The sequence below is a fragment of the Hoplias malabaricus genome, chromosome Y (assembly GCF_029633855.1).
Source record: "Hoplias malabaricus isolate fHopMal1 chromosome Y, fHopMal1.hap1, whole genome shotgun sequence".
NCBI classification, from domain to species: domain Eukaryota; kingdom Metazoa; phylum Chordata; class Actinopteri; order Characiformes; family Erythrinidae; genus Hoplias; species Hoplias malabaricus.
Genome location: NC_089820.1, coordinates 14,953,608 through 14,977,296, shown reverse-complemented (window position 1 = coordinate 14,977,296; position 23,689 = coordinate 14,953,608). Strand labels below are relative to the sequence as shown.

Sequence of the window (23,689 nt, the reverse complement as noted above, 5' to 3'; positions counted from 1 at the left end):
CTACAATTTCTAAGGGTTGAATCTACATCATTACAAAGGACATAACCAGCCTCTTTGCCTTGTTTCTCTATATAATCTAACAGTAATCTAATAGTAACATGAACATTAGCCTGATAATGCAGTGGAGAAGTTCCAGCTCATATCAATGCATGTGACTGTCAAACTGAATGTGATATGATAAATTATGTCCTATAACAGCCTCTCCTAGCCTCTATTCATAGTGCCATTCCTCAGTCTCTTTCACTAGACTTCTCCTTCATCTCCAGCATGAGGACGAATGAGAAAATCTCAGCATAAACACTAATGCATGTCATCATGCAGTTCACTGAGGAAATGTTGTCTGCTGCTCTGTAGGATTATAGGATATGATTCATTTTAGCCACTGACTTATGTGGCCTGAGTCTGCATAAACGTATGGAGTTAGGCTAAGAAGCAAAAATCCAATTCACATGACTCATGTTACTCTGAGGCGGAATCGTCAGCAACTTTTGCTTTGGGTTAATTAGACAGAAACATGGTAATTTGTTTCCAAGCAAGCTCATCAAGCCCCCTGTGGTTGAAAGCATTTACGGTGGTAATTATGCAGCTGGAATGAGAGGTTGTGCCTTGTTGGCGTCAGCATCCGTATTCAGAGGGAAAAACCAGAGATCGCATGAATTGGATTTTTCAGTGAACAGCTACAATGTGTTTCAGTTTGTTTTCTCTTTTCCATCGCGCTTGGGAAGCTACTAAAGAAAGGATAGCTGTGGTGTGAAACAGCTTCCTTTCTGTCAGCTCTCCTCTTTCAGTCCTACTTGTACAAACAACACCAAAAAAAGAACCTGTCACTGCTAAAACAAGGTGAACAAAAACTGATTCCAGCGTACAAGTGTTCAACCAGCCTACACAGTCTTTTTTTTCTTGGCTGTTTTAACTATATCATCTCAAACCTCCCTTGCTTTTTTGCCCTATCCCTTCAGGATTCTAGTTATCACAGTGATTATGTGTGTACTGTTGGGACAGCCTGTTTTGCTTAAAGGCACAATACCTGAGTAAAGCAAATACGCATTACTTTTTCCTCACCTTCAGTGTAGTCTGTCAGCCAGGACATGAGCTCCAAGCTATTATAACTAAGAAGTAATAGTCATATATCAGGAGTAAACTCTGCTTTTGCCCTGGGTCCAAATGCAGAGCCTATGGCACAAATATCACTTGCCTTAGAGATTTGCATTTGCTTGCTTCGTTCTTTGAAATAACCTATTTAATGTGAAATAATCACATTAGGTTCCATTAAATTGGATGTATTTTTTTTCCAGAATATATTAACTGTAACCACCATGAAAGCATATGTAATGTTGTGGTGACTATATTAAGTCCCCTGGTGTGTTTTCTGGCTCATTCTATAATTTAAGATTTTTAATAAAATAATGTGTATAATAAGCTGCATTACACTAGAATTGTAACACTGCATTACTTAATGAAAATAGATTCTAGACTTTCTTAGTTTAGCCTTAAACATTATAATATTAATTGAACTGGCTGACTGACTATATGGGAAAATGCCATTTATTTTCAGTTAGATATTCCTTTATAGTAGACAAATAAACCTTATATATCCAAGTACACTGTACAGGGCACTTAGCAAATGTCTAGCCATAGCATTTGATATTCTGTGAGCATTCGTAATGTTTTGACTTGTGTGTTTTGTTCATTCATTCATTAGAACGCATCAAAGTGTTAACAGGTGGGAAACCCCCCTACATTCTTACTTTATCTTTTTTTCAAGCATCCTTCTAACTCCCTCTTCTGACCTTGTTTACCTGGAGTTAAGGGATATTTTGTGTAAGCGGAGGGGCCTCTGCACTGACTGTTCTGATAGCTTTCAACAGAAACAGAAAATATTTAGAAATCCTGATAAGTGAATAAATACAAACCCCCGGGGGTAAAAAATGGAGTTCTGAGAAAGCTATCAGAAAGAACAGTGTGGTGTGATATGTGACATATTAGCTGTGAGTGTGTGGATTCTGTGGCGTGGATCAGGCCCCGGACAACCCAGTGAAAGCATGCTGGACAAATGTGCATCAGAGAGCATGGGGAAAGTGCATGAAAGTATAGACCCTGGACCAGGAGAGCAACTCTGCCATGATGCGAGTCTGTGTGTGACCACGCTGTTAAGTTCAGTGGAGTTTGATCATGGGGAACAATAGATTATCAGTAGATTGTTATTCTGTACTGTTGGTTCTGAGGGAACTGCAGTAAAAGCTATTTGCACGGTGGCGTGAACACAGTGCTGAACGTTTTAGGGTACATTTGAAGGATAGTGAAGGGATGGTGGTGAGCTTCAGTGTTTTGCTTCAATTTAGTTTTATTTTGGTACAGATGTGTTAGTTACAAATGGAAAAAGTATCCCATTAGAAATGATTAATTTCTTCTCTAAAAGTCACACACATCTCTAAACTGGAAAGTATAAGGTGAAACTTTCCAAACTTTATTTAGAAAGTAACAAATCAGAGAACAAGAATATAAACTGTAAAGCAATACACATCTTAGATACAGTGTTGTTAGTAGATAATTAATCACAGAAATATAACACATTAACATGTTGCCCTGAAGACTAGGGTATGACAGGTTGTTTTGTATAACACGTGAAAATATGATCTATAGTTGTATGTCACTTTATTTATAGTACAACCCAAATTCCAATAAAGTTTGGACATTATGTAAAGTAAAACCAGAATATGATGATTTGCAAATCATTTTCAACCTGTATTCAATTGAATACATTACAAAGACAAGGTATGTAAGGTTCAAATGGATAAACTTTTTTTTTTTTTTTAATATTCACTCATTTTGAATTTGAGACCTACAACACATTCTAGAAGATTTGGGACAGGGGCCTGTTTACCACTGTGTTACACTAGGCAGGCCAGTCTAGTACCCATTGTTGTAACACATGCAGAATGTGGCTTGGCATTGTCTTGCTGAAATAAGCAGGGACGTCCCTGAAAAAGACGTTGCTTGGATGGCAGCATATGTTGCTCCAAAACCTATATGTACCTTTCATCAAGTTGTCCATGCCATTGGCACTAACACACCCCCATACTATCAGAGATGCTGGTTGTTGAACTTTGCACTGATAACAATGCGGACAGTCCCTTTCCTCTTTGGCCCGGAGGACACAACGTCCATGATTTCCAAAAACAATTTGAAATGTGGACTCTTCAGACCACAGGACACTTTTTTCCACTTTGCGTCAGTCTATCTCAGATGAGCTCGAGCCCAGAGAAGCCAGCAGCTTTTATGGGTGTTGTTGATATATGGCTTTTGCTTTGCATTTTTTACCTCTGTCCCAACACTTTTGGAATGTGTTGCAGGCCTAAAATTCAAAATAAGTGAATATTTGCAAAAAACAATAAAGTTTATCTGTTTGAACATTAAATATCTTGTCTTTGTAGTGCATTCAATGGAATATAGGTTGAAAAGTGTTTGCAAATCATCGTATTCTGTTTTTATTTATGTTTTACACAACGTCCCATCTTCAATGGAATTGGGGTTATTAATGAACACATAGCACATGGCGAGGACATAAGTTCTGTGCATGGTAACACACAACTATTTTTTTCTGTGCTGAATTAGTTTTGCTGGATCCAGCCACATTACTGCAGCATTGAATAATACATTTCATGCACAATTATTAGTTAATTAGAAGTGATACTACACATATCAAACATTTTCATATAAACTGAAAATAAGGACTGTAGTATGTTAATAAAATATTAAAATTATTGTCAAGCATTCCTTGCAAACAAGCTACTTGTAACTTTTTCTCTGATGGATGCTAGAGCAAAATGTTTTGTGGTGTTAAATCGCTTTTAGTGACAGCAGACATTGAAGTATCTTTATGAACCTGTGCTGTATTCATAAAGCAATCCGCAGGCCTCCAGTTCTTGCAGTTGTATGATTTTGTTGTACATTCATAAAGTTGCTTTGATTTGATCCATCTCTCAGCATTGCTCATCAGGATCATTTAAGTCATCCTTGTAATTACTGAGTGACAGTGTCTGAATGAGATGTGATGTGTTGTTTTTTCTGTTTTATTGCTGCATTGGAAGACCTAAACGGTACCTGCACAACCCAGTAGTTTTTCAGATATTATGCTATAAGTTCCGTCTGAAGCTATGCATTGTTAAGAGAATGTGAAGAAACAGTTGCCACTTGGGTTGTGCCAGAACAGAAAAAATCTAAGATCTAATGTTGCAGCATCAGCTGGTTGGGATAGTGTTTGAATTTATCATCACTGTATATTATCAGAAATCCCAACATACAGGCCTATGTACTGAATGTCTAGTGCGTACTTGTAATGTCAAAATATTCAATCATTTTGTAATCCCTCAGAAATATGATATTGATGTCATTGCTACATTTTACATGCAGGACTTTGGTTCTGTGGACTTCTGTGGTTGTGTGGAATATATCTGGCCCCAGGTTGTTTATCTAAACATTGAACATTCAGTCATAGGCAGTGCTTGTGCATTGAATAAATCTCTAAAATGATGTTAGAGCCTTGTAATTTCATTGCAGATGTCCAGAGGCCATAGCATGGCTACATTTTGCAACAGGTGCAGCTTGGCTTCCATGCAGATAGAACCTTGAGGTCGTGTTGTGTCTGGCATTGCCAATATTCTCTCTATAAAATTGTTTTTATTTATTTATTTTTTGTTGGTTTGCTGTTTATGCTTAAAGGAGAATTCCATAAATATCTCAAAATTTCTGCATAATTCCGTCATTAAGGTATAAACGGATTCATTAAAAATGGTTTAATGCTTGCATCTTGCTAGTGAGTTATATTTTCTGTGATGACAGACACACATGATCATTTATACTTTCATTCAAAACATACCTTTCATGGCCATGCAGGATCTTACTGACATATGTAGTTTAAAACGGGAAAAACACAGATATGTGTGTCTCGATGGAATCAAAATAACCAGAGTACTTCTGAGCTTGATGTTTTGTTTAGATAGAAAATCAGAAAAAAAATGCATAATTTACAAATAAGTTTTAAAAGGTTTTTGTGTATTTTCCCGCTCTTTGTCATTTTATGGTAACTAGTACGCAGTATTAATAATGGTAATTGTTGTTTTGTTCAACAAATATAAGTAATATATGAAATAGTTGGTGTTTTGAGTTCCATCAAAGAAAAAGCACTGCAAAAAGACATGCGTCGATTTGTTCTCTCCTTGGGGATAATATTGTATCCAAAAGTATGTGTCTTTTGTTTTAGAAGACTTAAAAATGTTGATTTCTATGTTAGCGATTACGAACTTCACATATTAATTGTGAGTTAATTAATGTTAATTTAAATTTTCCTTAATGTTAAAAAACGCTTTAAAATGTATTTCTACACCTAATACATACAGGTTACATCAGGTTAATCTGAGTTTGTTTACATCTCAAAAATGTGAAAAATGCATGGAATTCTTCTTTAATATATTTTAAGCTAAACAACAGTAGTTCCCCACAAAGAAACATTTCCCTTTGGGTTAAGTTTCTTTTCAATGATTGGTTTGTTTAAACTTTAGAAAATCTGATGCACAGCAGTGTTTGTCTTAGCACATTTGTTATCTTTGCATGTTTGAATATTGAGGTAGGAATTCGGGGGGAAAACTTACTCTACAGGTAGGATTTCTAGTAGCTTAATTGATAACTGCTTTGCTTGCATGCACAGGGTTCTTTATAAACTCAACTAGCTCATGTAATGGTGGATTACATGATGTGAGGTGTGCAGTGGTGTGTTTTGTGCTACTAATCCATTGCTGGTTGGGTGTAATATACAGATATTGACTAATATTGCAGTATTTAAGATGTCTGACAGCGTGCATTATGTTTGTTTTAGTCCATGTAAATCATACACTGAGGAATATGTCATGAGGTAGCTGATATTTAATTATTTTCACTGTACATTTGCCATGCATAGTACGCACAGAACATGGACATATCTTGATTCACTTTACTGTGTTGTGTAGAAATAAGTCGGTTCAGTAAAATGCTTGCAATGAATTTGGATGTTTATTAAGATGACACATTATAGCTACAATAGCTTATAACACCTGGCATAAGCTTGTGTAATTGCGAATAGATATCACTGTAATTATATGCATAACATATTCTTATGTAATTATAATGATCATGTATTATATATATCATATAACACACTTTAAATATATTTGCAAACCATTATGAATCCAGGATTTATAAGCTTCCTGCTTAGAAACAAGCAGAGCTTCCATGGTTTACCTCAAGCACTAAGTGGAATAATTGAGCTCTTTGCTGTTCATTTGCATTTTGTAGAGGGACCAAAGGCAAAGACATTAGCACCATCAAATCACTCAGGGTGTTACGAGTCCTCCGGCCCCTGAAGACCATCAAGAGGTTACCAAAGCTAAAGGTACAGAAACTGATGTCCTGTGTCTAATAAAATTAGAAAAAGTGCTTTGGGTTTGTTAGGTTTTTGCTCTAGGGGCTTAATCAGCTGTCAAGGAGCCACATATTTGCATTACAGCAGATTACAATGTGTGTGTGCTTGTATCTTCCTCAGGCTGTATTCGACTGTGTGGTGAACTCTTTGAAGAATGTGTTGAACATCCTCATCGTTTACATCCTCTTCATGTTCATCTTTGCTGTAATTGCTGTGCAGCTTTTCAAGGGCAAGTTCTTCTACTGTACAGACGAGTCTAAAGGACTGGAGAAGGACTGCAGGTAGGGTCCGAGTCAGCCAGCACTGCTTGACTAGACACACCTTCCCCTGTAGACACACACTGGTATTGTACCAGGGCAGTGAAACCGCTTACGTCACTGGGCCACAATCAACCCTTAATAATAACAATGAAACAAATAACAATAATTCTGTATGATGATGGTAATAAATTAGAAATATAAACTAGTTAAATGAAAAGAATATTAAAAATTACGTGTCAGCGGCCATTAAAAACGTTCAATCAGGTCTTAATGAAGCAGAATGAGACTGTCTAAAGCGCTGTGGCCCCAAGGAAACCCACTCTGACACCTTTGTTTTAGAACAGTCAGAATGTATTCTATGGTATTTCTCCTTAGTGCAGTAAATTATGTAGTTGGACATGCTTGGATTATGAAGAACAAAGCAACCACGTGTATAGAAAATGATAATGAATAATGAAGTAACATATTGCACACTGTTATTTCCTGTGTTTTTTCAGAGGGCAGTTCCTGGACTATGATAAAGATGAAGTGTCAGCTCAGCCCAGGTTGTGGAAGAAGTATGAGTTCCACTATGACAATGTTCTGTGGGCTTTCCTCACTCTCTTCACCGTGTCCACAGGAGAGGGCTGGCCGACGTAAGTCAACACACACACATGCGCACGCACGCACACAAATAATTAATCAACAATATATTTTCCTTTAGAAAGTCACAAAACAAAATCCCTTTCCTTAGACAGTATCATTGTCCACGGCAATTATTCATTTGTAGCTTTGTATGCCCATGTATATTCATTTGCTTTGTGTGTTTTTGAGAGGATTAAAAGCCTGTAAAGGCTTTTGTCCTCTTTAAATGTCTCCTTTGGCCCCACTGCCATGTGGTCCCCTCTGATCTCTTTTCAAAGGTGTGTGTCAGTTTGAAATATTGCCCTTCAAGTCTTTTTTAAGCAAAACGGCACCATCTGACCAATATACGACTCTGTTCTGCATGTACTGTGTAAGCCATGTAATTTCCTTGACTTATGTCTAATTTAAATGAGGTTCATATGTTTGATGGTCAGCAAACTCAAAAGGGTTGTCAGTAGCTTCTCTGTCTTGTTTTGTCATTTCTACACTCTGGTCTTAATGAAAGCATGAAATTAAGTAGGCCATTACATAATACACTGATGCCTGCTATGTAAAAAAAAAACAAAAAACAAAAGATGAACTGATAGCCCAAGCAAAAAGTACAATATGTTCCTCAGAGCTAAAAGGGGTTAACATGTTTTACTTATTTTGGCTGTTTTATTATTACTGTGTTAAAACTTGTTAACAGGCATGAGATGAATGTCATTAATTAATCTCATGGCTATTAGAAGTGCCAGAGAAATATAATGGGGAGTTCAAGGCTGTGGAAGTCAATAATGATTACTAAAAATGGTAATTTTAATGCAAGTGGTCTGAATATTCTCCAGTGAGATGCTCATACTGAGGTTTTTTTTCAGGGTTCTGAAGCACTCTGTGGATGCTACATTTGAAGACCAGGGTCCCAGTCCAGGCTACCGTATTGAAATGTCCATTTTCTATGTGGTTTACTTCGTCGTCTTCCCCTTCTTCTTTGTCAACATATTTGTGGCCTTGATCATCATCACATTCCAGGAGCAGGGGGATAAGGCATTGTCTGAGTGTAGTCTGGAAAAAAATGAGGTAGGACCAACAGGTGAACCCTGGGGCACCTCATATTTTGTCAGCAATGGAAATATATGATCACTATAATTGCTTTAACCAAAGACATCTGGTACATTTGATACATATCACTAAGACATATAAAAGGTAATTTCACAGTATGTCTTTCAAAATATAACATTATGTAGCTCGGTATTTTAATTTGTAAAGTAAATTTACTCTTAATGCTCCATGTGTGCTTGTACTCTGCACTCTTAAAAATAAAGGTGCTACAAAGGGTTCTTAGAGTAATGCAATAGAAGAACTTTTGTTTCCATAAAGAACCATGTTTGTTTTAGAGATGTGTGACTGTGAGGAACATTTTAAAGGTTTAAAAAACCATCACTCAATCTTAAAGTTCTTTACCCCTTTAAACGTTTTAACTATGGTATCGCTTACAGAACCTTTTGTAGCGCATATATTTTTAACAGTGTGTGTTTAATTGTTTAATTATTACACAAACCTGATATAGCTCCTTTACTTATAGCAGCTATGAGGCAGGACCATGATGCAATGAGTACAGCACTCAAAATAGAATTGCAGATAAAACATAAGAAAAACACAGGGACACATTTATTAATTACCATTATTCAATCAATACGATGCCCATTGTCTATCCAATATATTACTGAAAATATTACTAATCAAGACCATTAGCAAGTACAGGTCCTGATTTTGGATGATTCTTTTAGATTATTTTTTTGGGATGATTCACATACGCCACTCCATCTCATTCTAAAGTTATTAAATGTAGATCCATCACTGCAGAGCATGCAGTTCCACTGCTCCGCACCCCAATGCCAGAGGAATTTATATCCCTCTAGCTAAGACTTGTCATTGAGCATGATGATTTTATGCTCATGTGCAGCTAGTATATCTTGTCGAGTTTTATTTCAAAACTATTCTGTGCAGAGGCACATGAATAATTGAACATCTTTGTTCACTGCTTTTCTTCACAGGCACCGTAAGACATGTTAAACTGTCCTTCATCTGCAGTTATTTAGAACTATGTTTTACTTCATGTGTCACTCCACTGTGCTTCACAGTGCAATAGAGTAACCAACTTTATGCAAAATACATTTGTGAGGCTGTTTTCTTGCCCTATTAGTATGCAAAAAGAATGTTATTTTAATAATTCAAAATAGTCATTTTCCTCTTCATATCATCATTCCTGTGCCAGTAGCACTTCCTTAGTATGCCTTGCATGAATTGCAGTTATACAGTAGGCTTACTACATTAAGATAACAGTGCATCCATGAATAAAACTGTATGAAATATCTTTCAGTCTACCTCTGGCATTAGAGAAATTTAATGAAAAAAAGGGATGAAAATGTAAAGAGCTGTGGCTCAGCCAAGCTCAATCAGTGCACTGGGTTGTCTCTCTCTGTCTCTCTAGGCCATGCTAGGAAGCAAAACCCCTAGGTGGTTGCTGCACTTTGTATGGTAATTTTCATTAAGCTGCCGATGGCTTTGCCTCCTAATCGGTTTTGACTTGGAGAGAGGGGGAATGTGCTTCCAAAAAGCCTCTTACCAAATGCCACTATCCAAAACTACAGTTCAGAAGTCACCAGCTTAATCATTATATTTAATTAAAAACTCAAGTGTGTTGGAGGTAGTGTTTCTGATCTGTTATGTGAATGAGTTCCATGTTTGCGCCCTAATTTCTCAGAGAGCCTGTATTGACTTCGCCATCAATGCCAAGCCACTGACACGTTACATGCCCCAGAACCAGCAGTCCTTCCAGTACAGGATGTGGAAATTTGTTGTGTCACCGCCTTTCGAGTACTCCATCATGGCCATGATCGCCCTGAACACTGTGGTCCTCATGATGAAGGTCAGGAATCAACTATTTGTCTGTTTGGTTGGTTTATTTATACTTTTTTGGCAACAGTTTGCAGTATTCAACAATATACTCACCATCATCCTCATCTTCTTTGCCACTCAACAATATGCTGTTAAATATAAAAAAAAATTAAATCAGTCATCTTGTTAAGTGATAATTCTTTACGTTATTAAGCAGTTGATATGTCAGAGATTCTGTACCTAACCTATTTTAAACCTAAACTTGTTTCTTCAAGTACACTCAAACCGTTTGATTGTTCATCTGATTGGAGAAGAGTTAGGTTTAGGGGTTGTTTTTTAATAGTTTGGGATTATGATTGGGGTCAGGTTTAGGTGAGCTCCTGTGAGAAATCTGAGATTTTTTTTTTCTTGTCCAATAGTTCCATGGTGCTCCAGATTTTTATGATGCAATGCTGAAGTATCTCAACATTGTTTTTACTGCCCTTTTCTCATTGGAGTGTGTTCTCAAGATCATTGCTTTTGGTCCTTTGGTAAGTATCCACTTCTCATACCATGAATACTTTAATCTGGGTATACCCTGAGGATCCAAAAATGGCCCCTCAGGCTACTATAAGCTTTCAGTAGAAGTGCATCCTTGGAGTGTTAGACGGTCTTTCGGCTTGTGTGTGAGTGATCTCGCTAATCCTCTTCGTTCCAGAATTACCTGAAGGATGCCTGGAACGTGTTTGACTTTGTGACAGTGCTGGGGAGCATTACTGATATTCTGGTCTCTGAAATGAAAGTAAGTGGAATGTAATGAGTATCCAGCATTAACATCATTACAGTGAGTTTTGGACTTGGTGTAATAACTTCAACGAAGTTAAGGGGGGATGAAGAGGGATAAAGAAATAGGAATAGCCTTATGATCAAACTGGCTAAGCTCCTAGTGCTAAACACTCCTCTCAAAACTGAAGCACTCAGATCAGGTCAAAAAATAACTGAAGAATTTGGATTGTTTTATTATTCAAATATTTCATCCTTAAATGTTATTAATTGACTTTTATAGTATATTCAGTTCAGTAGTAATCAATCCATGAGAAACTAAAATTCTCAAAGAGATATCCTGTAGCATCTGATAAAAAGCACAGCTTTTCTGATCAGTGAAACCTAGGATCTTCCTTTCTAATGATGCAGCTGGCATGTGATTTTGGGGTGGATAATTTTTTTTAGTTGCTGAACTTTGTTGGAAGCTGATATTACTTTAATAGCAGAGATTGTCTTTAAATCTTCACCACAATCACAACAGGGACATCAAGTTAAATAGCAAATTGGTTACATTATTATCAGCCTATAGATCATTGGTTGGGCTAGGAGTCAGGAATGATTGACACCACAGAAAATCCCAAAGTTAGTTTGATGTGCTTTCGTAATGCACACAGGGCACTGTTGCCAGAGAACTCTCACAAATGAAAACATGAAAATAAATTAATTCTGTCAAACACTAGCATATTTAAATGAATTAAAGGTTTAGGCTGGAATGCACCTTTATAGTAGTAAATACATACCCAGAAATGTATGTTGTATAATTTATTATTCAGAGCAATTAACAGTGTAATTGTTTGTCCTAATGTCCACTGTCAACTAGTGTTACTAATATGTCTGTAATGTAACATTTCTGTTGTGATGGCTGCTCATGTTTTCCTGTTTTTCTCTTGGGTCTCTTGGTTCTCTTCTGTCTCTCTCTCTCTCTCTCTCTCTCTCTCTCTCTCTCTCTCTCTCTCTCTCTCTCTCTCTCGCTCGCTTGCTCTCTCTCTCGCTCGCTCTATCACATTATCTCTCTCTCGCTCACTCTCTCTATCACATTATCTCTCTCTATCACATTATCTCTCTCTCTCTCTCACTCACTCTATCACATTATCTTTCTCTCTCTCTCTCTCTCTCTCTCTCTCTCTGTCTCTCTGTCTCTCTGTTTCTCACTCTCTCCCCTGCTTGATCTTCTTGTTCATTGTTCTCACTCCATCTTGGCTGCCATGATATTTGCTCTTCATTTATAGACAACGGTGAGTGACATGTCTTCTTGTGCCAGTGAATATACATTTTCCTTCTTAAATATGACCAGTTATGTATTATGGATGTTTTGAGAGTATCAGCTGTTACTGTGTCATGATGGAAACAAGATAGTGAAGCAACAAGATAGTGAACATAAGATCATGATTAAACCTATATCTATATCACCTAAACTAAACCTATATCACTTGGAAAACAAGTCAAATAAACCCTGAAAATCTGACTTTTAACAACAATAGCTGCCACATTGGATAGCTTTCGAGCATAAGAAACTCCAACCAAAGCATCTTATTGCTTTTAAAATCACTTGATTGGTCATCACTACCAACATCTTAATTCTCTAATCTTAGACATTTATTGAGTGGGATAAAGACTATGGGGAGATGTCAACTAAATAAATGAATAAATGAATTAAGTATTAAATAAAGACATTTTTTCTCACAGGACCGTCTGATAAACCTGAGCTTCCTGAGGCTCTTCCGGGCGGCTCGCCTCATCAAGCTGCTTCGGCAGGGATACACCATACGCATCCTGCTCTGGACTTTTGTTCAGTCCTTCAAGGTGCTGAGACAATTTCTCAGTTGAGCACTTGTCTGTAAACATATATTGACATGTACACTGTGCTCAGAATTTTGCAAACAATGCTGATAACGATATGGTTTAATCTCTTTTCAGGCTCTGCCTTATGTTTGCCTTCTAATCGCTATGCTGTTCTTCATCTATGCCATCATAGGAATGCAGGTCAGTGCCCTAATGGAGAAATACATGGCCATTCAGAGTTTTGCCAGAATATTTTTATTATGTAGATTTAAATAATATAGTCCTCCAGATTGTATGAGACACCAAACTTTATTTATTTTTACTCAATAAAGCTATTTACAATAATGTTCTGTCCAGACATTCCTTGATATTGGGCATTCTGGATAACAATTTTATTCTTAATTAATTAACTTAACTTAATTCAGCTTAATACAACATTCTTTGTCTCTTTAGAACTATGAACAGCTCTGTTTTTGCTTTCTAGAATCACCAGCTACATGGGTTTTATAGTACTGATTATTTCAAACTGTGATTTCAATCATTTGATCAGTACAAGAGTGTGGTGCACTAAATGGAGCAATGATACTTTTCTTATTATTAGCAATTGTATTGACTGTGCAGGTGTTTGGAAACATTGAGCTGAATGAGGACACTGCCATCAACCACCACAACAATTTCCGCACCTTCCTCCAGGCTCTTATGCTACTCTTCAGGTAAACCCACAGCTAGGATACACCTCTCATGCTTCAGCCTGTGCCCTCCTACCAAACATATGCTTAAACCAGGCCAATTTGTTTTGAGGGGCACCTCACTAGTTATGACATGGTGTTCATTATGGATATAGGATGAATATATTAGGATTTCATAACAGCTGACCTCTATGTATATTTATAAAGGCTTATTCTAACTAGCAACCCTTGTTATAAAAGCTGCATTAGTCCTTTCACATGCTAAACTTTTATGAAGTTTAATGCGTGTTGGTATAAGCCTATATAAAAGATTGAGTATATGTCAGTTGGAAACTAAGGCTTATATAGATGCCACATAGCTTGAAGAACACTGGCCTACGATATTGGTATTTTAACTATAATGGGTCTACAATTAGGGACGGTTGTATGAAGGTTCTACTCCTTCCAATCTAACTTCCTTTTAATGTCCATCTCTACCTTCTGTTTCATTTGATGAAGTTTCTGTGTCCCTATCACACTATACCCCTGCTCACCAAATCCAAAGAGTTCTCCTCCTCCTGCAGTCATACAATATATTCTCTGCAGTGAAAAGTCAATGCCATGGTTTAAACTTGCTTAAAGCAGTGACTCATGGTGACTACGATAGGGCACTTTCACTGCACCAGTACTTATTTCAGAAGTTTAATGAGTTTGTATTATTCACTCTGTCCTAACTTTATCCAGTGTCTGGCTTCAGGCCAGTGAAAACCTTACAGAAGAGAAGAAGTATGTGCATAAAGCTACTCTTGAATTAAAAAGATATTTCATTTATCCCTCTACATCCCCCCTAGCTTCTACATCTCGAGTTACTGAATAACTTGCTCTAAACTGAACTGAATTATCCTCATGTCTTTTCAACACTCTGTATTTATATAGATGTCAATTCGTTTTTGCAGGGAAGAATATTCTTGTTTCTTCAGAAGCTTGGAAAAAGTTTACAGACAAGTGTAGATATATTGTTGATGATGGTTGCTAATGGGGCAGGGGCAACAAACATTTAGCTCTCTTTCTCTCTCGCTGTTTTTCTTTATCTCTCTCTCACTCTCACTCACACACATACACACATGGTCTCTTGGTGAGCTGTTAATTGGCTGTGCAGACTGGGGGTTCATGTGTGTCCTCGCAATTTGTTGAGCTCTGCTATGCCCCCTGGACAGGACATTAGCATTGTGATACATGACAGTGTGTGATTGTGTGTATGTGTGTGTCAGCCCCAGCACAGCCTTTGTTCTGTACTTATCTCAGATGTGTTTACACTTGCTCGCTTGAGGCACGCTGTGTTAAATACCACTCTCTCACTCTGTCTTTCCCTATAGCAGCCCTCCCTTTCCCCTCTTCCCTCTTCCCTACTCTTGCCTCCAGTGCAGTTGAAAATGCAGTTTGAAGTGCCACCTGGAGGATCCGGGCTGCTGATCCCACAGAAAGCCTTTAGATTTCCATATTTTAATTAACCCCAGATTCACCCACTCCCTGCCAGTGTGTGGGCTCAGTGCCAATTGCAGGGCACCCAGCTCTTTGCTAAAGGAGCCAGCAACTAATTTGGGGTTTTATAAGGCAAACCAAACCACAACTTGTGTGAATTGGTGCTTTTACCTCAGTCCAGACAAGTGTCTGTTCTATGCGAAAGAATTAGAGAAATCACATTGGTGGTGGGGTGTTAATATAAACTCTCAAAATGTATTGCCTATGCCCACAATAAGTGCACATTAAAGTTGCTGAGTATCATCATTATTGGGGAACATCTACAAAGTTTTGGACAAGTAGTGTTACATCTGTAAAATAATAATAATAATAATAAAACATGGCTTCAAAGCTCCAATGAACAGCTGTAGACCCAGCATTTACTTTGTGTGGAAAATTGTGTGGCCAATTTTTTGGCCTGGCTACGTGCAGCATCTTAAATGAGAAACTAAATGTATCATTAAAAATGCTGCATGTATAACCCTGTGCAGTTGTATATTAATATGCATAAGTACTGATGTATTTATGATGTGTGGGTGGCTCAGGAGTGCTACAGGGGAAGCCTGGCATGAGATCATGCTGTCCTGCCTGAGTCGGCGTGTGTGTGATGAACGCTCAGGAACCCTGGGAAATGAATGTGGCAGCGACTTTGCCTACTTCTACTTCGTCTCCTTCATCTTTCTCTGCTCATTCCTGGTTAGTGCTCTATTCATATATTTATTATATTTCTTTAATTGTCTGGAGAGAATTGGAATGAACAAAACCAAGACAAAAATAAATGTCATAATATTTACATTTAAGGCATTAGGCAGATGCTCTTATCTTACAAAAGTGCTTCACTGTTTCTACAAAAAAATATCCTTAGCTACAGGGGTTGGACAATGAAACTGAAACACCTGGTGTTAGACCACAATAATTTATTAGTATGGTGTAGGGCCTCCACAGTGGTCAAAGGGATTTTAAGCCATTCTTCTTGCAGGATAGTGGCCAGGTCACTACGCGATGCCTGTGGAGGAAAACGTTTCCTGACTCGCTCCTCCAAAACACCCCAAAGTGGCTCAATAATATTTAGATCTGGTGACTGTGCAGGCCATGGGAGATGTTCAACTTCACTTTCATGTTCATTAAACCAATCTTTCACCAGTCTTGCTGTGTGTATTGGTGTATTGTCGTCCTGATACACGGCACCGCCTTCAGGACACAATGTTTGAACCATTGGATGCACATGGTCTTACTGGTGCAATTTGCAATTAATGAAGATTGGCCACCAGGCTGAAACCTCCCACACTGAAATGACTGGTGTTTCATTTTCATTGTCTAACCCCTGTATATTTTTATAGGCTTAAAATGATACCTCAAGAATAGTTGCTACCAAATACAAAAGTCAGTATGGACCCCTAGATAAACAGTGCTCACATAGTACATTTAGCCAGAAAGTCAAATCATGTAAGACATGAGTATAATCTTATGATTTTAATATGTGCAAGATAAGTGCTAATGTATGTACTCTTGAAAGGGATTGGTCTTCAGTTCGGCGTGCAATTTTTCAGACACCCAGGGGAAGTTGATTCCACCATGTAGATGCCAGGACAAAATGGATTCTGTCTTCCAAGCATCTTGAAGGATGGTGGGTCAAGTCGAGCCATACTTGAATCTTGAAGGACTCTTGGTACAGATCAAGTTTTGACCATTAGCATAAAGTATAAGAGAGCAGTGTCAGCATCACAGTTTTGAATCTGGTACAGGAAGCCAGTGAAGAGAATACAGCAGTGGAGAAATATTGAAATCGTGTTGCTATATCCTTGATCAGTTGCAAAGGCCTGATGGTACACATATGAAGCCAAGGAGGAAGGTAGTAGCAGCAGTCACGACTTGGAATAGCAAAAGACCTCTCTAGAGCCATAAGGTTGAGGTCTTCAGATTGTAAAAGAGAAATCTGCATGACTGAGTCAGGTTTGCAACATGAGTCAAGGACAATAACTGGTCATCCATTAGTACACCAAGGCTTCATGCTTCTGCAGATGAAATGTTCAGTGACTTCATGGTGAATACCTGTGGAGATTCAAGCTGAAACCTGGAAAGAAAAGAGTTTAATGTTTTCAGCATAGCAGTGGTAAGAAAACCCATCAGAGGATATTACTTCAAAAAGAGACCGAGAAAAGACAAATGTAAAGCATCAAGCCTTGTGGGATGATAGTGGAGGGCCTGAATGGAACAGACATGGCCCCCATGTTAACTGGTTAGACAGCGCCTCGAATTACAAAGCAAACCACTGCTGTGCAAAGCCTGTGAGAACTGGTGAGGATGGACAGGAGGATTTTGTGGTGTGTACCAAAGGCTTTATGTAGAGAGGTCAAGTAGAATATGGAATGATGACCGTTAGGGTGACCTCTTCATGGAGCTTCTCTGTAGAGGTGCCAGTCTGGATCTGCATGAAAGAGCAGTTCCTACCTCCAATGTTTTTTCTGTTTCTTCTTTCTGCAGATGCTGAACCTGTTTGTGGCTGTGATCATGGATAATTTTGAGTATTTGACACGGGACTCTTCCATCCTGGGTCCGCACCACCTGGACGAGTTCATACGAGTTTGGGCTGAGTACGATCCTGCTGCTTGGTATGTTTCATCTTTTAATCCCAATCCAGATAGTTCAGATCATTTTCTGATTCTCTGAATTACCCTGTAACATATTCTAGACTCTGTACTGAAAGCCAGGTCTATCCTTGTGGGCTGAAAAGCATCTATTAATCTCAGGTTAGGGCTTTTACATTTATTTAAGCAATGTTTCTTTCCTCTCCTTTGTTCCCTGAGATAATGTGTGAAGGAACTGTTTCCCTCTTTGAGTATCTGTAGGTACCCTGCTCTTGCCCTGCACAACTGGATGCCTATGGGATCGAAAAAGCATTCCCCATATGTGTCTAATCAAGTCCACTGCTTAATGCTAATGTACTTTCCAAGCTGTCCTTATACGTGTGTCATGTCTTGCTTGTTTTCTCCGCAGCGGACGGATTTCCTATAAGGATATGTACAATTTGTTGCGCATTATCTCGCCCCCTCTTGGCTTAGGGAAGAACTGCCCTAATAGGGTAGCATACAAGGTTTGCAACCCCAGAAACTTCCTCCACTTTTGTGGGCTCTGAGCGCCACTGCCCAGAGACCCAAACTGAATGGCTGTGCACTAAATGACTTGCCTATACACAAGCACTTGCCTTTTCCAGACTTGACTGGCTTATGGATAATGACGCTGATTGTGAAACAAAGCTTTCAAAGCCACAAAAGCCCCATTTTATTGATAATGCATGATGTACGTACACTGATTTCATTTTGAGCTAATATTCTATCTTAGTGTATATTACTTTGTACAATCAATATCAAGCTGTTATGTTATATAACATTTATCTTTATACCTATGTATTATGAAGTTAAAGCTAATAACACAGAGCTGTAACAGGAAACCCAGGTGTGCTAAGTGTGAAGTTGATACTAATTTGTTTTAAAGAAAAAGCTGGGCATTGAAACCTTTGTTTCCAAGCACTTGAAAGAGGAAACCCTACCTGATGTCTCTTAGCATGCAAAAGCAGACATCCTCCAAACAATGCAGCCATTCTGTCACCATCCACACCATGTGTGCACCTCACTCTGCTCCATTCCATCTCTTCCATTAGGGATCAACTCCTCTCCCCTCAGACCTCTGACCTTTTAGGATCCATCTTTGACCCAGCCCGGGCAAGGATGGCATCCCTGTCCATGACACTCTTGGAAATCTAAATAACACAGATTTCTGTTTTTTGTTGTTTGTTTGTTTGTTTCTTGGTTTGTTTTTTGGATTTCTCTTCTTCATTTTGTCCTTTTTCTTTCTTAAAAATTTCATTTCCTCCCCTTTGTTCCTCTTCCCGTCTCTCTAACTCCCCATCCTTGTCTTATATTTTGGGTTTTTTGCTTTCTCTACACTGTGAAGTGGCCGTATCAAGTACCGCGATATGTATGAGATGCTGCTCCACATGTCCCCACCTTTAGGTTTGGGAAAGAAATGTCCACCACGAATCGCCTACAAGGTAGCCCCGACTCCACCCGACCAACTCCCCTCCCCACACCCCTTCTGCTCGCCCTGTCTTCCCATTGGCTTATCCTCCAGCCAATCTCTGTGCTCTGCAATGTTTCCTGCCCCTTGTTTCCTTGTTTTTTTTTTTTTTTCTCTTTATTTTCTTTTGCCCGCTCTCCGGTCTTTCTGGTGTGGCCCCTCGCCCTCCTCTTCCTTTTCTTGGGACCACAGTGCCCCCTTTCCACTGCCCGTATCATCGAAAGATGATGATAATGTAACGGTTTAAGGCTAACTCAATTTTGCAATGTCTGAGAGAATTCTAAGCCCCATACTTGGTCTGTTTTGCTTTTCAAAGCTGTCACCTTTCACATTAATTCCAATACGTCTTTACACTGCATTGTTTGTGCACGATCTATAACCAGCTCAAATCCAAACAATTCTGAATACCAGTCCATTTACATAATGCATTGGATGATGATTTTCTTTTTCTTTTTTTTTTTCTAAAAATGAATCAATTCTAATCATCCCCCTCACAAAGATGTGCCTTATTGGTGTTTGATTGCAGTTGGTTGAGCCATTCCAGACAATATATATTTTGTAGGTATGGTCTTTTTTAAGTGGCCCCACATTTAGCTTTTAGCCAACTTGCCATTTATTATTAACCTGTTAGCCTAGACTAAAGTTGTGCCCCTAACTGCTGTTCCCTTCCATACTTCCTTGTTGTGGAGCAGTGCACATGTTTGTTGCCTGTGTTGCTTTGGACCATGAGAGCTTTCCTCTCTCTCTCTCTCTCTCTCTCTCTCTCTCTCTCTCTCTCTCTCTCTCTTCTCTCTCTCTCTCTCTCTCTCTCTCTCTCTCTCTCTCTCTCTCTCTCTTTCTCTCTCACTGCGTGTGTCTTTTTCCTCCCTCTCTTGTGCGTGCTCTCAGTCTCCCATCCTCCATGTCCTCTGCTCTCTGTTCTCTCTTCTCTCTGTTGTTTGTTCCGCACTCTTTTCCTCCCGCTGAGTGTGCGAGCGTTTGGCTGTGTGCATCAGTCCCTTCCTTCTCTCCATCCTGACTTTTTTTTCTTTTATTTTAATCTCTGCTCTGCTACTGCAAGTGAATGTATGCTCTTTTAGTTCAGGGAGCTCAACTCTTCACAGCCTGCCCTACTAACACCATACAGCACGCTGCCCAGTAACACAACACAGATCATAGATTGAAATGATCTTACTAACACAACAGTGATTACATGCAGTAGTTTATTAATAAATAGAGCCCGGCCGATATATTGTACACATAATAATTGTTCAACCATAACTTATTACAACTATAACTATAACTATTACAACAACCGTAATAGGAGGATAAAGGTTATTGAAACAAAACCAGCACAACTGAATTCTGGGAAGCCCACGGCTCGGTGCCACAATATTTAGAATAATACTAATATATCTTCATTTTTAATTACTTTTCAGTTTAGTTACAAGATTATGTGGTGTTTATTTTAGACAGGAAATATAAAGTATAAAAAGTTTTTATAAAGTATAAACATGGACTCAAATACCATCGCTGTCCAAAGCAAAACATGTATCTCTATTTTAGACAATTTTTAGTTCTCTAAAATCATTTGAACACAGCAGCTCTTTTTCAAACTTTGTACAAATTTCATGATGAATGGACCAATAGAAATGGTCCAAAATTGCTTGCATTTAAATCTTTTACATTGACCCCTATTGAAAGTTTTTTCCTTCTCCTGTAAAGTTACAATTATGATACATTTTTTTGACATCGATGGTATAAGAACAATGCATATATATGTATACTGAGTACATGGATCCACTCAGATATGTTCATTTAAGGAATGCTAGAGCAGTCATTTTTGCATTTTTGAAGGAAATCTTGAAAATTTATCTGACAAATGACAATCACAGAAACCAAAACAACTTTATCTAACTGTATCTACTGAAGTTTGTATAAAGTTACACTAGTTAAGATTTGTGGATTTTTTGGTATTTTTTATTTTCTTTTTTTTTTTGCTTCTGGGGCTCCCACTAGTGGTGGTGGTTTCCTACCCTCGTCCAACAGTTAGTTTCTGTGATGCTGTGCCTGGAGTAGCAATAACAGGGGCTCTATTCTCCTTATTACAGCTCAGTGGAGCATCACAATGATTTTGAAGATAAAAATATAATGTAGTGTTCCCTTATTTTTTTATTATTACATTATATCGCTCAGTCTTTATATTTTATATAAATATATATATTTATTTTTATATTGGTCGGGCCCTGTTAGAAAACATCTGGATCAATTTTGATTTCTCAGAACCATAAAAGACACAGAATATATTATAAACTACAGTTATTGTGGACCTACCACAAATCCTAGTAGCACATGATGAGTGGATGGCAGAGTGGAGCTCCTGTGACTTGTTGAGGCACCTCATGGTTATGTGTACATGCTTCTCTCCACTCTCCTGTCAGTGTCAGTCTCTCACCGATGCACTTTGGTTGCAGACCGTAGCGTATAGAAGTGAATGTGACTGTTTGAAAACTGTTATGTCTCTGTAGTTGTACACTGTATTTGGACAAAACATTTTGTGTGCTTTAGACAGAGTATGTCCACCTTCATAAATGATAAAATGCAAATAACCGAAAGCTGCAACGATGTCTCAAAAATTCAACAAAGTAACACTGTTGAGACTCTCGTAAGCACACAAACAGTTTTGGCCAGAGATGTCTTGCTGGTTTGGGTTGTTATTTTTTTGAAGTGACCACAGAGTGCCTTTGAGTTTCTAATGGCGCTACTGACTCCCTCCAGCGTTTGGTGAAAATGAACATGCCTATTGCTGATGACAACTCTGTGCACTTCACCTCCACACTCATGGCCCTGATACGCACAGCCCTGGAGATCAAACTCGCATCAGGTCAGTCACATAACCTTCTTACTGTGAAAGCATCTACTTTACTTAGTGCAATAACATCTTCTTCAGACTGGGTTAGCTGTAAAAGGGGTGGAGTGATAATGTAATTTTACCACAGGGGATCAGCAGTATTTATTGTTGCATAGGATATGGAATCTCAGTATAAATTATGGTATATTATAACATACACACTGAACAATCACTGGATTAGGAACACCTACCTTGTATCTCCATTCATTGTCCATATTATGAGCTCCACTCCGGTTTGTGTTGGTCATCCTCTAGTCCATCATCAGTGGGCACAGGACGATGTTGGCTTGATATTTATAAAAACTTAAAAAATCCAACTCCCAAATCATAACTGCTCTGTTTGGGTCCTGACCATTGAAGAGCAGGGTATAATCATCAATTATCAACTTGAAAAAATGCTGTAGTATCCTCCATCACAAAACACAACTTTCCAGAAGCTGTATGAATACTGTTATCCTCCATTGGTTTTCTAGTCCTGACAAACTCACATTAACTCAGTAAAAAGTTTGATAATTGTTTGTATGCAATGTTTTAAAGCAGGGAAAACACTAGAGCATTTGGAGTAGAGGAATGCCAGGGTTCCAGATGATGAACTGAATTCATGAACAAGCCCCACTCATATTTAACCATTAGCTGTGACCCTAAGTTGTGAAATGTGGAGACATACGCTGACTTCATTTTTGTTCCCTTCATTGAGTGTTAGTGGTGTGATATGGTGCCATGTGTCCCATCAGGACTCATTAAATTTCTGAGTGTGTGTGTGTGTGTGTGTGTGCGCGCACGCATGTGTGTCTGTATAAATCACAGAGGACTACCAGATGGCTGCCGGATGGCTTTCTGAAGCTTCACTGCCCAGTCTCTTTCATTCTCTCTGAGGAAAACCTGATTGTCCATTAAAAATTCTGAAGTTCGAATAGAAATGGGAAGATAAGGGAAAATGTGGCAAAAGTGAATAGTAGAAACTAGGGCCAGAGTGTTACTGCATTCTTTTTTTGGCTCCAAACTGTGATTGTTTTGTTTTTTGATGTTGCTGATGTTGGCTGTTCACTGCAGGGATGGTGGCCCAGCGTCTGTGTGACGCTGAGCTGAAAAAGGAGCTGGCCACTGTCTGGCCAAACCTGTCCCAGAAGACCATGGACCTGCTTGTGACACCCCACAAACGTAGGCACTTCAGTTAACTAACATCATATACAATGATAATAATTAAGTCAGTGAAGTTAAATGACCTGAACTCAGATCCCCAATTAGGGCTTTCACTGACATCTAGTGGTCGGCAGCAGATTCAGTTACAAATGCCCCAGCATTCAGTCAAAACATTTATGAAGTGTGTAGTAACAGTGCATGGCATAAAAAACTGAGATGACTGATGATGCACTGCTGTCTCTCATAGCCAATGAGCTGACAGTGGGGAAGGTGTATGCAGCACTTATGATTTTTGACTACTACAAGCAGAACAGAGCAAAGAGACTGCAGCTGCAGCAGCAGCAATCCAAAGATCAAATGGGACCCGGCCATCAGGTGAGAGAACATAGTCACACACACACACACACACACACACACACACACACACACACACACACGAACACACACACAGACACACACACACACACACACACACACACACACACACACTAATAGCTCTCAGAATGCAGCAATAAATGTATATATTAGGCCATAATTCATGTGTTACTGTGTATCAGAGTTTCTTGATTCTCTCTCGTCCCTA

The 23,689-nt window shown here is 38.6% G+C and overlaps 1 protein-coding gene across 1 annotated transcript in view; it reads left to right on the top strand.

Moving 5' to 3' along the window:
* The window catches only part of LOC136678685 (voltage-dependent N-type calcium channel subunit alpha-1B-like), a 129,428-nt gene that overhangs the window by 93,502 nt on the left and 12,237 nt on the right, over nucleotides 1–23,689 (top strand). The window contains exons 28-45 of the mRNA XM_066656778.1: nucleotides 1,703–1,723; nucleotides 4,092–4,100; nucleotides 6,331–6,427; nucleotides 6,578–6,738; nucleotides 7,215–7,352; nucleotides 8,199–8,400; nucleotides 10,088–10,252; nucleotides 10,641–10,751; nucleotides 10,919–11,002; nucleotides 12,712–12,828; nucleotides 12,943–13,008; nucleotides 13,429–13,520; nucleotides 15,542–15,692; nucleotides 17,481–17,608; nucleotides 18,951–19,047; nucleotides 21,831–21,936; nucleotides 23,017–23,124; nucleotides 23,354–23,481. Coding sequence (XP_066512875.1) covers nucleotides 1,703–1,723; nucleotides 4,092–4,100; nucleotides 6,331–6,427; nucleotides 6,578–6,738; nucleotides 7,215–7,352; nucleotides 8,199–8,400; nucleotides 10,088–10,252; nucleotides 10,641–10,751; nucleotides 10,919–11,002; nucleotides 12,712–12,828; nucleotides 12,943–13,008; nucleotides 13,429–13,520; nucleotides 15,542–15,692; nucleotides 17,481–17,608; nucleotides 18,951–19,047; nucleotides 21,831–21,936; nucleotides 23,017–23,124; nucleotides 23,354–23,481 — 1,981 coding nt within the window. The remainder of the gene's footprint in view (nucleotides 1–1,702; nucleotides 1,724–4,091; nucleotides 4,101–6,330; nucleotides 6,428–6,577; nucleotides 6,739–7,214; nucleotides 7,353–8,198; nucleotides 8,401–10,087; nucleotides 10,253–10,640; nucleotides 10,752–10,918; nucleotides 11,003–12,711; nucleotides 12,829–12,942; nucleotides 13,009–13,428; nucleotides 13,521–15,541; nucleotides 15,693–17,480; nucleotides 17,609–18,950; nucleotides 19,048–21,830; nucleotides 21,937–23,016; nucleotides 23,125–23,353; nucleotides 23,482–23,689) is intronic.